This window comes from Chlamydotis macqueenii, chromosome 1, assembly GCF_036417535.1.
Source record: "Chlamydotis macqueenii isolate bChlMac1 chromosome 1, bChlMac1.mat, whole genome shotgun sequence".
Taxonomy (NCBI): Eukaryota; Metazoa; Chordata; class Aves; order Otidiformes; family Otididae; genus Chlamydotis; species Chlamydotis macqueenii.
Genome location: NC_141556.1, coordinates 195206409 through 195221437, shown reverse-complemented (window position 1 = coordinate 195221437; position 15029 = coordinate 195206409). Strand labels below are relative to the sequence as shown.

Here is a 15029-nt window from a genome sequence, read left to right as displayed (position 1 = left end):
GATACAGCAAAGAGCAGCTCAGATGCAGATGATCTAACACTAAAACTGACAAGCAACAAAACTCGGTTGTGCAAGGAGTACTGAAACTACGTTTAGATGTATATGCTTCTATTCTTAATATCAACGCCCTCACTAAAATAAATATATGTTAACACTCATGTCTTATCATTAAGACAACTTACACTTAAAAAATTTGGAATGTCTGAGGGCAAGAAAATAGTACAGAATATAAAAACACCACCACTTCCCAACAACATGAAAAACAATTACAGAAATGGAAGCAAGGCATCTATTTGAATATCAAATCTTTCTTCCATCTAGATAGCACTGTCATCTCCTTAAAAGCAACAGTCCAATTAAAGATATGATCTACTGCCCCTGCTCTGCTGGAAATCAGCAGTAGAGACATCCTTCAGAAAAATATTTTTTTTCCTTTCACTTCATGCCTCCAGAACTATCCATTGTTGGTTCTATTCAACAGAAAACATAGGTAAACTTGTTAAAGTGAGAAATACTTGCAACAGTGGGTCAGCAAGATGAGAATCTACCTAAAAAGCTAAGCTTAAATCCCATTATTTGAGCAGGTATCTTTAGAAACACTCTTAAAATCTACATGTGATCTTAAAATACTGGAAATCTTCCTGCATGGGAATTTATTTTAAAAGATATATAAATATACCAGTGAAAATATTGATCATTTCTGTGCAACATAACTACAAGGTTTTCTTCATCAATATGCATTTCCCTTCAACTGTACTTAGAACTCTCTTCAGAATTATCTTTGGTAGCTATCTTTTGTCAGCTCTATTTGGCAAATTTTGTTTACAAGAAAGCTGGAGTAATGAAAATAGGTAATCACCAAATTCACACAAATATCAAGCTTCAATCAAAACCAGTACATCTTCAGTTAATAACCATACCTGAAAATCCCCAGAGAAGCTGCTGGGCTAGAATATAACCACATCCATTTTTAGAACACAGCTCGTAAGTTACACATTAACACACTAAATATAGAAACAGTTATTAACTAGAAAAATACAGTACACATTTCAGGAGAGAAAGAATAAGATCTGGTTTCTTTGTACAACACAATAAAAAAACCTGCATCCTATCTTCTCAAAGAAATAATACAAGAAAGTATTATTATAATACAAGAAAGTTCCTATTTCTGCAACTGTATCAGGAATCTCGCTGATACAATTGCTGCAGCTATATTCTTATAGGTATGGTTCCAAAACCTGCCCCAAACTCTCTAATACTCATTATTTCTAGTAACGTACAACTTTGATGGTAGTGCAGTTGTACTTTACAATTATGCAAAACCTTAGGATGAGAAATAATTTAGAAAGAGGTAGAATGAGAAGTAGGCCACCACAAGCTTGCAAAGAATTATCTAAAAGTCCTTAGGCATTTCTAGAAGATTTAGAAGAAGTACACTTGTCATATTCATTTACAAAAATATGTTCTTCTAATCAATGAGAGGCATATTACCCACCAAGAATAAGTCCCTAGAAAAATGTCATTCAAAGAAACTGCCAGAGGAAGAAGAGAGACAGAAGCAAGACCTTAAATGTGACCAAAAAGTCCTCCCAGGAACTAAAAAGACTAGACAGACTTCATTGCAACTCAGAGACCAAACCTTGAAATTAAGGAATGTCCTAGGAGAACTCAGCAAGGGATTGCTCTTTGAATATATAAGGGTTTGGGTTTTTTTTCATTTTAGTCACCTCTGCTTTTGCTGTTTAAAATGTATTCAAGCAGATAGCCTGTCAAACCTGTAATTTGTTTTGGTTGTTTTGCTCTGTTTTTCAATTTAAGTATGGGTTTGGACTGCTTTTTGACATTCACTTGGAGGAAACTGTCTAGGACAATACATCTTAAAAGTCATCATCACAAGGAATTGGCATTTTTCAAAGCTAATATTCCTGTCTTCCATACAATTTTTCATCCATCTAATCTCACTGTGGCTGTCTTGATCCTTATGTATTTCTGTTCTTTTAAAGTCCCAGCAATTACTACTAGAGTAAATAGTAGTTCTTTATGGTTCTATCTCAGATTAAGAATATTCATTGTACACAATTTATAGTCACTACTTTCAACAGTTTATAGTGTGTATTAAAACAAACCAAAATAAATTAAAAACAGTACTGGAGAAACTAACAGTAAAAAAACAAATAAAAGCATATTCTATTGTAACAATAGACACAATACACATCATTTTTGCCCAGAGAGGTGGTGGATGCCCCCCCCGCCCCGGAAACATTCAAGGCCAGGTTGGACAGGGCTCTGAGTAACCTGATCTCATGTCCCTGCGCCTTGCAAGGGGGTGTGGACTGGATGACCTTTAAAGGTCCCTTCCAAGCCTAACCATTCTATGATTCTACATAATATGCCCATAAGGCTTTGACAACTCTGCTTTTTAGAACAAAGCTTTTCTTTACAGTAGTTTCAGACTTGCTGTTTTTGATACTCAATGAAAGTCTCGGCACTGATTTTGTATCTTCTGTATAATTTACATTATTTTAAATATTTACACTATTTACTCTGGGCAATAAGTCACTCTCAATTCTTTAATTCTTTTCATAGGTGCTTTGCCATACTTTAAAAATTTATCATCTTAACCTCAGAATTATCTTATTTTTTCTATTAATTTTGATAATGAAGTGATGACCAAACCATGGAGAAAGGAGGTTTCCCACTGAGCAGGAAGAACAATAAACAGAGAACATATAAAGGACTGAAGGGGGAAAAAGGTCAGAACACAGACTGAAGAAATAGAGACTGTGACTGAATGACTGAAGGCTATGATAAAGGGTATCAAGAAAAGCAAATCAAGACAATGATTTATAGTATTCTGTGTCTGGTTCTAATGTCTTAAGTCCAAGGAAAAGAATTCTGATAAATTGAGCAATTTTTAAAAAAGACAAAGACAAGGATCTTTTTCTGAAAAGCACATTTACCAGACGTTGAAAAGTAAAGTAGCTTATCATATACTCATACTATTTAAAAATAAGCTGAAGAGTGACTTGTTTGCAAATTGTGTTTACATTAAAAGACTTCTGAGACAGAGACTTCAAATTTACCGACCAAATGCATAATGAAATGCAAGGGTGGAAAGGTAAACACAGACAAACTGACTAGAAAAGTGGCAAAAAAAATTGTGAAGGTATTTAAACATAGTTAAATATAGAAGCATCTTATCTACAGATGCAGCAGACTTCTTCACCCAGTCTTTTGATCAACATTGGAAGTATTTCAGTAGGTCCACACTGACACAACCATAAACTATGCATTAAGACTCAGGGAACACTTGATGAAATTATATGGTCCACAGTATGCTTGAGGCTAGATGCTTAAGCTAGTTTCATCTGATTTTAAAGAAAGGCACTGATGTGATCACTTGTAATTGTGAGATAAGAGATGATCCACAGTATCAAAACCATGACATAGCTATTGCACATGCAGATACTATAAATGCAAAATAGAATGCAGGCCGCCCTAAGTGAAGGAATATTATTTGCACAAAATTACTGAACCTTGAATATATACTTTACTAAGTGAATATATATATATTTTATTTTAAATTTTCATCCTTCTTCCCTTGCCTTTCCCTTTTTGTTCTTTTATAATTTTGTGTCATTTCCAACTCAAACACATAATCTATCTTAAATATTAAATAATAAATCTCTCTTAAATTTTTTTAGATGAGCAACTTATTTATGTGAATTCAATTTCAAAAAAAGGCATTGCTTTAAACTTGAGTTTAGAACTAGGCTGTTCAACCATTAGCAATCTGTTTCACTATATAAGAATACAAAAGACACATTACCTCGGCTTTTGGCAGCTTCTTTCAAAGCAGCTAGAACCTCAGGCTTCAGGTCTTCGGAAAGTAACCTTCCTTCCAGGCCAGGAAAGAGTGATCTAAGCACACCATGAAAAAACAAACAAACCCCAAAACACACTTTAGCAAAGCATCTCATTTATTTACATTGCTGCACAGAAACTACCAGCACAGTAATAATCATAGTAAGACAGTGCATGCAAAGCAATTGCTTATATATGTAGAATTGGGCTCTCGGTGGACATTTTAGTATAAATAAGAAAATCATACATTTAGAAGTAGGGAGCAGTAAGAAACTAAGTTTTCCAACTACTCTTCTTTTCAAAGTAGGTCTAAGCAAGTTTTGATAGAAAAACTGGGATTAAAAAACTATTTTCATCAATTTGTATTCTAACAAAAAAAAAAAAAAAAAAGGTAAAATAGCACCTACTATTCTATGTCTCTTAAAGATTCTTTTTGAAAGCATATAAAAAATACAGCATGTAATTCTAGGACTTCACAGATCTGTGGATTCCACAAGATCTGCAGACAGTGGTCTCGTCCTGTCTTTCCCTCCTCTTCCTTTACATTAGCACTTAAAACTGAACAGTTTTTTAGGGCTTTGCTCTCCCTGAAATAAAAAATAACTATCCAGTTTCATTCTGACAGCAGGCACATCAGTTATACATAAACCAAGACAGAATCTTTCTTGTTCTTCCACATATGTTAATAGAAAGAAATTCGTAAGAGCTTTCTAAGCAGGCTCCAAATTGGAATATGCAAAGAGCCAAACTCTTAAGTTGAAAGTGTTTTAAAACATCTAGCATTAGTTAGTCATTTATCACATTAGAATTAAAAATCATTACTGCAGATAAGAACAGAGGCACATAAAGCATTACTATTTCAAATTTCTATATTATCATAGCTAGCAAGTAGATTTATGCCTGGCATAACATGCTTCTGTATCAGTTTTAAAAGACAAACCAAACTAAGTCCATTAGCAACAGAACAGAAACTGAATAAGATATAGTGGTATCATTAAATTCCCCAAAAAATTATCTTGTGACTAGTCTGAAGCAGGGCTGTCACTTGTTAGGCTTGTCATGGGAATGCTTTTTGTATTAGTATACTGGCTTAACTTCTGGAAGGAGAAAAACTGAAAGAATAGCAAAAGATAAATCATCTCACAGCAGAAGCCAGAGAATTGTTTTGTGTTTGGTGGGGTTTTTTTGTTTTTTTTTTTTTTTTGTTTCTTAAGATAACACTGGAATCACAGGCTCTGAGAAGTGTTAATTCCCTGATAAATAATCTGAATTGTCTAGAACAAGAAAGACTATGGGTTTAGAATGTAATAGAAAAAGAACAGCACAAGACTTGAAAAAAGCAAACTCTTTTCAAGAAACATGGGAAGACCGGTCACCTGCATCCAACTGCTTTTCTGGAAGACGCGTTGTCTATGCAGATATTCAAACCACAATCTACATGAGGACCTTACTTGAAGCACTTTTAACCTTAATAATATCTATATTGGCACACTCCAACCCACCTCTATGTCCCTTATAAACAGTCCATAGGGCAGTAAAAGTAGCAAAGCACATGCCACGTGTCACATTCTCTCAAGTTGAGGATCTGAAAATTAGCAGAACTCTGAGGGAAAGAAGGAGGGGTGGTTGTGACCATATGTACAAGTAAGACTGCGTAAAGGAGGAACAGCTACAGGTAAGACATGTGGTGTGTCCGAGTGACTTCGAGCAGCACATCTTAAGAGATTACTTGGAGAAGGGTCCAGATTTAACAAGTCTTTCACACATGCACAATCCAGTACAGACATATAATGCAGTAGTCACAATTTCTCCCCTGTGACCACAAGGTCACTTACTCCAAGTAGCCTGCTCTTTCCTATCCCCTCCCCAGTGTCAGTGCAAGCTTTTTTGGCAGATGAAACGTGAACCTAATTGGAACACTGAAGTAGCTGGGAAACAAGAAGGGAAAAAAAAAAAAAAAAAAAAAATGGAGAGGGACTAGAAAGAGTAAAGGGAGAGAACATGTAGAAGATAAGCCCACGTCTTTCCATGGTAGTATCTGCTTACTTCCTAAAATCAGTAAGTGTTTAGTACTAAGCTCTTCACTGAAAGTAAGAGTGTTGTGTTAAATAAATAAATACATGAAGCCTGAAGTAATCTCAAGCTTTAAGTTTAATAAAAGCTCTTATCATTACCTAAATTAATGTACATCCTAGTATGCATGTTTCTAACCTCCTATTTAGAATTCTCAGAAGAAAGCCAATCTGAAATATATCCTGAGGTATTCCCCTAAAGCCTAGATCACAAGATTCTTTATAAAGTTGGCAAGTAGCTGTCAAACTTTTCAAATGAGACATATGCATATAAACATGTACTTACACACAGAAAACTTAGTTCTATCTATGCATTACTTCATGACATTAGAGACTGCTGCATATCATCTTGTTTGCTGATAAGCAAATAACAGTCTGAAGCTCTGTTTTAGCATTTAAACTAAAAAACCTCAGGATTTAAAATAGTAAGCATACCTGGGATATTCTTCTGAGGTTATGTAAACTACATCCTGTTCTGATACAGATGAGGAAAAAGGAATAAAAACTCCATTCTGTAAAGGCAGAAGCTCCAATCCAATCAGTTCACTGTAGACTCCATCAGAAAGCACAAATTCTAAAAGATGAAGCTTTTCTTCAGCAGGTCCACTGTGTCCAGATTTCCTTAGTACTTGCCGTACTACAGCAGGAGTCACTTTTTTCACAGCTTTAGCAGTAGAAAGAGTAAGATGCACTGCACTAGCAATATTTGCTGGTACCTTGGCAATCTGCTTCCCTGAATTCTGGAGGTAGTTGAGAACAGACTGTGTGTACTCCAAACTCTCATCCATTTCAGAAAAGTGCACCTGTTCCACCTTTATCCACTGATTACTCACTGAGTAAATAACTGTATGCTGGAGCAGCTCTTTAAAGAGAGGTACTACAATTGGTTTCCAAGGTACTCTGATTTTGTTCTCATCAGGCCATAAACTATAAATTCTTTCAGCTGACAATGGAAAATCTGAATTCTTCTCAGTCTCCATCCGTTTGATAGCTTCCAGAATAAGGGTGGTATATGCCTTTGGCACTATATTCACCACAAGAAGATCATTCCACAAAGCTGCTGGATCTCTCCACTGATCCAGCTCTCGCCATTTGATACTCCTCCTATTGTCTGTGAGACCAAAGAAACCACTAACGTGAACTGGGAGTCCAGTTTTGCTTTCTTCACCTGGAGGCAAAGGCAAAAAACAAAATGCTCTTCCTGAAAAATCTGCTACAGCTCCTTTTTCCTCCCCATTAGATGATAAAGACATGGCTATTCCAATAGTAGGAACAAATTTCAAGTCATCAGCTAAACAATCCAGTTCAGTACACATTCCTCGACCACCTACACAATTACATACTAACCAAGACGTTTTCTGTGCGTCCTTAACACTCTCATCTTCTACAACTATGTTTACATGGTATGTCACACATGTTATGCTATTGCTTGGAACTCCCCTACAATACTGATTTATTGCAGTTCCTAAGATTTTGATAGAATTGGGTCTTTCATGTTTCAAGGCCTTGTTCTCACTAGCGGTTACTCTAAAAATTAGCCTCTCTGTTCCATCAGCTTCCCTAACATGCAGTGAAACATCCTGAACACTCTTCAAGAAGAGCAATACTGTGTCTGCATCTGCTCTGAAGGATTCAAACAGCTCCAAAACCTTCTGTTTGTCATAAACATTGCTGCTCAGTTGGGAAGGCTGCAGACGAAGTGGGAAACGAAAAAAGGTACCAGGAAAGTTTCCATTCTTAAATGTTTCCTTAGTGCTGCCAAACACACCAATGAATGGCGCAAACTGGTCTGTAAGTTCACTGATTTCCTTGCTATCTTCTTTTAGATTCCAACACTGGCCTGATTCATGAGGGCCAAAAAGGGTTTGGTGGGGATCAAGCATACCAATCTGGTCACCACTGAAAATACTAGGAACATCTGTAAATATAAAAAACAACTATTAATAAACCTAAAACAACATACTTTTCAAATGTAGTCTTAAGGAAGAAATTATAAAAGGCCAAGAAAAACAAATGTTATAAAACTGTGATGAACCTAGTATAATTCTGATAACATATAATTCGGTGCTTATTGTCAGGAGGAAACAAGCACGCTCCTGTTCTGCAATTAAATATAAACATAGTCATTCAACTATTTGAATTTAAGAGTGAGCAACAAAAAGTATGTTTTTTTTCAACTCTACACTTTTACCTTTCCAATGTTTTCAGGAAAAAAAAAAAAAAACAAAAAAACTTCATTTACTAAAGATGTATACTACTACATTCATACTTTGCAGATCTTGAAGGTTTGCAAACAGTAATCTAGCACATTTAAAAGCATAAATTCACAGAATTATCATACCACTGAATGTATTGACTAAGCTTTTATTCAAGCTGTACTAGGTAAAATGCTGTGAAAAAACATCTTGTGTCTTACAAACTCGCTTCACTTGTCAAAAATGTTATTTCAGCAAAAGTTTGCCTCTTACTCTGTACTATTACAATTACTACATAGACTGTAAGCACTATTTATGCTATACACTTCTTCTGTATAGCAGTAAAACATTCTGCCAGAATAAAAGGTTTTAAGATCAAATATTACCAGCTTGTGAAAGAGATGTACTATCCCTCTCAAATGCAAATGTGCCTCTATGTCTATTATGGAATACCCTTTCTAGCACGAAACAAAATCATGCTTATTAAACAAAGAACCTGCATAAAAGTTTAAGTCTAGTCTAAAGTTTCACACCTCTACTTGCATATCTACCCTATATTATGGGCCTCTACCATATGAACACGAGTGCATAACTGAACTAACTGTGTAAAGGAATGTTCATTTCAATAAAAGGGACTAAGTACATAATGATGTTACTAGAAGAAACAAATCTCCTCCAAAACCTTTCACAATCTGAAGAATACCTTACAGAGTTTTAGAAAAATATGAACACCTCTTAAGGAAACTTAGTCAAGGATCTAATTTAAAAATGCACTATAAAGAAAATATTAAATGTTTGATGAATATCTAAAATAATCAAACAACTTAAAACATCAACATTTTAATTTTAAAATAACTACTGAGAGTACCTGTTATATGATAAACTGAATTAAAGCCAATTCCAAATCTTCCAACTTTCAGGGGATCATCTTTCTTCCTGCTTCTTGCTATTTCCTGTATGCCATGCCAGTCCTCAGGGGTGAAAACTGCATCGTTGTATGCGTAAAACGCTGGCCCTAAAGTAAATAGGCAAGTGTTAAAAAGATGATAGAAGAAAATTATTTACTGTTCAAAATTTCTAGGGAATGAACTACAGAACTGAGAAAGCATTTCTTTAAAGTATTCATGTGCAAGTTTAACGGGGGAGCTATGACCCAAGCTGACATCAAATTATGCTTGGTGATGAAAGGGAGGTGTAGAGCAGCAGCAAAAACAGAAGCAAAAGGTTGGATTTACCTCTGTATGTGGTACTTAAAAGATTTATATTCTGACATGGTATCTAGTTCTGGTGGTGTTTTCATGATTTTGAAAAACTGAACATAAAACAGAAAACAACAAAACTTCTAGAAGAAAAGTGTTCTGTGGCACAAGGCTTAATCCCAGTCTGTTCAGTCTATCAAAAAGATGTTTGAAAGATGTGCTAATCACAGTCTTTTAATACTTTTAGTGGAAGGGAATACACGGTAGGATATAACAATAAGCTGTGTCTAGAAAGTCAGACAGACAAATTCAAATTAGAAGACACAATGAAGCTGATGAACAACTGAAAAAAAAACCTAGAAACAAGCAGTGGATCATTTATCATCGAAATCTTCAAATCATGACTGAATCCCTTTTGGGATGACCATGCAAATTAATTTGTTTGATAAATACATAACTGACCACAAAGCCATATTAGATGATGTAAAAATCTTTGCATGGAGCAAAGTTTGATATAAGGGTGAGAGAATAAGAGATGGGGAAGAAAACAGAACTGTCTGGAGAGTGCTGAAATGTAAAAAGATGAGAGTCATCTTTACATTAAGAAATGGAGACAGCTCTCAAAAGGTAGAGGTTAATGTATAAAAGAACTGATAACTATTGTCTAGTACCCCAAGCATTCTTTTATCCTAGGTCTTATTTATTAAATCTTGTTTACTTGCTCTACTAAAAATCTTTACTTGTACTTTGGGAAACAGAATGAACCCAGGGAAATAAACCACAGGACACACTGTCACCCTGGGAGAAGTGACTTATTCTTCATGTTCTGCTTTATTCTTTCTCAAATAACATTAACTGGAAGCAATTGGAAAGCTGCTGCTGACAACATGTGAGAAGATAGTGTAAGGCCTTCAATATCAAACACTGGCTTTGGAAAAGAATTATCAACACTAGAACAAATATGCACCTAGTAAGGTGAAAGTAGCAACGGAGTCATTCCTGTATGGCCAGCTCCATACAGCAAGGAGAAAACCACAGAAACACATGCACATTGAAGAATAATGGCCAAAATTAATAAAAATTATATTTACCCTGATATTGTGCCATGTCCTTTGACCATAGTGTTTCTGTTCCATACTGAGTTTCATCATATAAAAACCTAACCTCTGTGGCACCAGCATCTTCTGCATTCTGTATCAGTTCCTGAGACAGAAAAAAAACCAAACAAAAACAAAGTATAATGCAGTAATGTCGTACAGATTCTAGCAATGGCTTTCCAACTTAAACACTAGAAAATAATAAGCAATTGTCTCAAGTGTAATTGTTTTCATACTTTTCAACCAAAATAATTTTATCCGGTTTATCTCAATGAAAATAGACATAATTATAAAAGGAATATTCAGACACACATTATAGAAGTTATTTCAATTTGGAGCTCAAATACCACACACAAGCAGCATAAAGTTTAGAAATCAGCTACTAAACCATTACTACTATAACTATATTATCCCAAATCAGTTGTAGAAATCTCAAAACAATGCAAGATGGCAGAAGAAAAAAAAAAAATTAAAAAAGAAAAACAAAAAAAAAAAATCAAAGCTTACTGCAAAGCACACACAACACCTGTAAGACAACAAGTCATAAAAAGGCAATACACAGCACTCTTCTTTACATCAACTGAATTCTGTTATACTTAACATTTCACAGTATGAACAAATTATTCAAGAGCCACACTGCTCACTTCTAACACCCCTTCAGCAGAGGTCTGCAAAACAGTTCTGATCATTAACTCTGTAAATCATGAGCCAGCAGACCTCATCTGTTGAATGAAGCCCATACACTAGAAAGAGGATTCCGCTAAGATGGAGTTTTTATTAAATAGTATTAGTAGTGGTGAGAGCTATGGGCAACTCTAATAACCAAAATGTCAATAAACTAGTTCTGTATACACTACTGCCTATCCAGTCCCTTTTACAACAATAGTATTACACACTGCAGACACGTAAGCACGATTATAAAATACCTACAGGATTAGAGCTTCACACAATGCTCTGTTTACACTGAATCATCAAAGTGTACCAGGGCTCCAAACAGACACACTCATATGTACATACAAACAAACACATCTGTGTATGTTTGTGTGGGTATACGTAAGTTTGGCACAAGGAACTGAAAAGTTACATATGTACATCACATCATGTATGAATAAAACCTAAATTTGATACAATTATGCATAAAAGACTTGCTAGCAAGATGAATCTTTAAAAATGCATCAACTAGTAGTAGACATTTCAGATTAGGTTACATTCTAATATACTGTTGATGGATCAAATACCTAGTTTCAAAACTATAACCTTTTGATTTTTTGCTTTGTGACATTATGTTCAGTCTATAAGGTATATCACACAAGTAACCAAAATACATTGTTTATACTATTACTTCTACATATTTCTGAAGCAAGATGAGATAGCAAGAAACATACCCACAGTTCACCATACACAATACATTTTAAAGATTCTCCATGAGGTATTTAACTACAAAAAAAACCCAGTTAATTCTTCTAAAAGAATAATTTCAGCAATCATTCAAGAACATACAGAAAACTAGTCAAAGCCTCTAGAAATATTAAATAAGTATGGAAACCACCATATAGTCGGAGACTTGCATTCATGCTGTGGCACGCAGAGCATCTGCTACACTCAGCTGTAATAGTGTTGTATTTGAACAATCCAAACAGTGAAATCCATTTTAGCAGATCAGCAAAATTCCTGGTAGTAATCCCTCCCTAAAAGGCTGTTAACTCTAAATTGTAAATCATGAAACAAGAGCAACATTCCTACTTTTAGATTTACCTATCTGATTTCTAAGAGTATTATCTTATTACTTCACATTGGAATGAAAAATTTGGTTTAAATTGTTAAGAAGGTCTGAACCTTTCATGATTCAAAGGCATCTTACAGATTCAACTGTACTGGGAAATAGTAAAAATGTAAGCACTCAACCTTTGAACAGATACTGCTCAGAATATATCCAGGAAGCAGTTTGCCAAAACAACTGAAGATATGCTTATCTTAAACATTCACACCTGTCATAGTTCAGCCCCAATTGGCACCAGACTACACAGTCTCTCTCTCACTCCCCCCACCCTCCAAGAGAATAGGAGGAGATGATATAAGAAAAAGGCTCAAGGTTTGAGGAGAAGTCCTTAAAGTTACCGTTATGGGCAAAACGGACTGGACTTGGGGAACAATATTCATTTATTACTAAAACCAGCCAGAGAATGACAGGGAACAAGATAACCTCCCCCCCACCCCTTCCTCTTCCTGGGCTTAACATTATCTCTACTACGTTCCCCCACCCCGAGCAGCACAGCAGGGAAGACGGAATGGGTGTCGTGGTCAGTTCATCACGCGTTGTTTTACGCCACTACTTAATCTTGGGGGAAGAACTCCTCACATTCCTCCTCTGCTCCAGCGTGGGGTCCCTCCCACGGACCACAGTCCTTCGTGAAACTGCTCTGGCGTGGGTCATCTCTTCCACGGGGTGCAGTCCCTCCAGAACAGCTGCCCCAGCGGGCCCTCCACGGGCCACAGCCTCCTTCAGGCATCCACCTGCCCCAAGGTGGGGTCCTCTGACAGGCTGCAGGTGGATCTCTGCTCCTCCATGGACCTCCATGGGCTGCAGGGGGACAACCTCCTCCACCATGGTCATCATCATAGGCTGCAGGGGAATCTTGGCCAGGAGTAGCATTACTCCTTCCCCTTCTTCTTCACTGACTTTGGCATCTGCAGCCGTTCCTCAGAAGAAAAATTCTTCACAACAGACGCTTCTCAAGATCTTTTTACATCTCATTCTCATTTTCAACTCACCTCCTCTCCACTTCTTGCAGCCGGGCCGGGCCGAGTTGGGCCGAGGCAGCCGCCCGGCAGGAGGCCAGAGGGTGAGGCCTGCAAGGCCCACAAGGCTCACACCTCCCCCTCTCTGCCCCCACTCAGCTGCTTCACACCTTCTCTTTTTTTTTTTTCCCCCGTTTTCCTCTTTTTAAATACATTATCGCAGAGGCATTATCACAGAACATTCTGCTACCAATTGGCTTGGCCTTGGCCAGCAGCGGGTCTGCCCCAGGCCTGGCCAAGTCCATTGAACAAAGGGGAGCGACTTCTAGCAGCTTCCTACAGAAGCACCTTAGGCCCCCCTCACTAAACAAAAACAGAACAACACCAAAAATAAACAACTTTTAGTTCCACAGTTGCTAAGAAAAATCTTCTAAGAGAGAGCAGGAACTCTCATCATCTGTCACATTTGTGTTGGTGTGTTTTATAGATAGATATATATCTGTACCAAATCCCATTAGTTAGAATCTAGTATTCCCACATACTAAGGAAATGAATTCTCCTAACATCCATGCGATGAAGGATTCTGGATGAGAAGTTTAACATCCACTATGAACTGACCGCCCCAGAAGCTTGTCAAAAAAAATCAGACAGGCACCTTCAGACATTAGCATAGGAAGCTAAAATAAACAAACAAATCTTCTATTAGAGGTACTCGTCTTTCCCCTTGTGGGACTTCACAAATTTAGAATGATCTGTAGTTTTTCAGATCACAGAATGGTTTAGGTTGGAAGGGACCTTTAAAGATCATATCATCCCACCCCACCACCACAGGCAGGGCCATCTTTCACTACAGCAGATCACTCAAAGACCCGTCCAACCTGACCCTGAACACTTCCAACGATGGGGCATCCACATCTTTTCTGTGCAACTCGTTCCAGTGCCTCACCATCCTCACTGTGTATAATTTCTTCTTTATGTGCAATCTAAACCTACCCTCTTTCAGTTTAAAACTATCGTCCCTTGTCCTGTCACTACAGGCCTTGGTATAAAGTCTCTTTCCATCTTTCTGATAAGCCTCCTTCTATGCTGAAAGGCTGCAACAAGGTCTCCCCAGAACCTTCTCTGCTCCAGACCAAACAACTCCAACTCTCAGCCTTTCTTCACAGGAGACATGTTCCAGCCATGTCTACAGTAAGGTCAGGTGAACTCCACTCTACCAGTTCACCATCCTTTTTACTGAAAAATTTTTTAGTGCTTAAATCTATGTTGTCGTTTCCAGTGTTAGGCTTGCACACGTAACATCCAACATTCAAATGTGAAGCATCACAATGTAACACGTCCTAATGTTGCACACTTCGAAGGTTCCTGGATGAATGATATAACACCATGAAGAACACTAACTGCAGTTCAGAAAATCCTGTGACATTATTTTGTTATAAGAACCAATATCTAGACTAAAAACATTTTTCAGCTCATACAAAACTGATGCATGTGTTATTCTTATTACTCTAGACCAAGCCTCTCAAAAGCCACTCAAACATTCCCATCTTAAATCTGTTCTTAATCTAATGATGAAATTTTATGACACTGTCAAAGTTCACTGAGGAAAATATATTTAGCTACCCAGAAATTCTACAGCAAATCTTGTATTAAAGTCTCCAGCTTATCTAAATCTTATACTGAAATAATCCCCCCACCAAAAAATTGTATATACTATTAAGTGGTTTTACCATAGCTTATAGCAGAGATGAACAACAAAGAAACAGGCAAAAGAAACATTTTAGAGTGCTCGCTCACATAGAGTACTTAATTAAGTCCCTGACTTAATTACAACATCCACATTTTATCTATTTTTTTTTTTTA

At 36.7% G+C, this 15029-nt stretch overlaps 1 protein-coding gene across 2 annotated transcripts in view; it reads right to left on the bottom strand.

The window, feature by feature from the left end:
• The window catches only part of SACS (sacsin molecular chaperone), a 47833-nt gene that overhangs the window by 14230 nt on the left and 18574 nt on the right, over positions 1–15029 (bottom strand). For both annotated transcript variants that reach the window (XM_086739509.1, XM_086739510.1), the window contains exons 5-8: positions 10422–10533; positions 9000–9146; positions 6372–7854; positions 3830–3921 (exon numbers count right to left, since the gene is read on the bottom strand). In XM_086739509.1, coding sequence (XP_086595635.1) covers positions 3830–3921; positions 6372–7854; positions 9000–9146; positions 10422–10533 — 1834 coding nt within the window. The remainder of the gene's footprint in view (positions 1–3829; positions 3922–6371; positions 7855–8999; positions 9147–10421; positions 10534–15029) is intronic.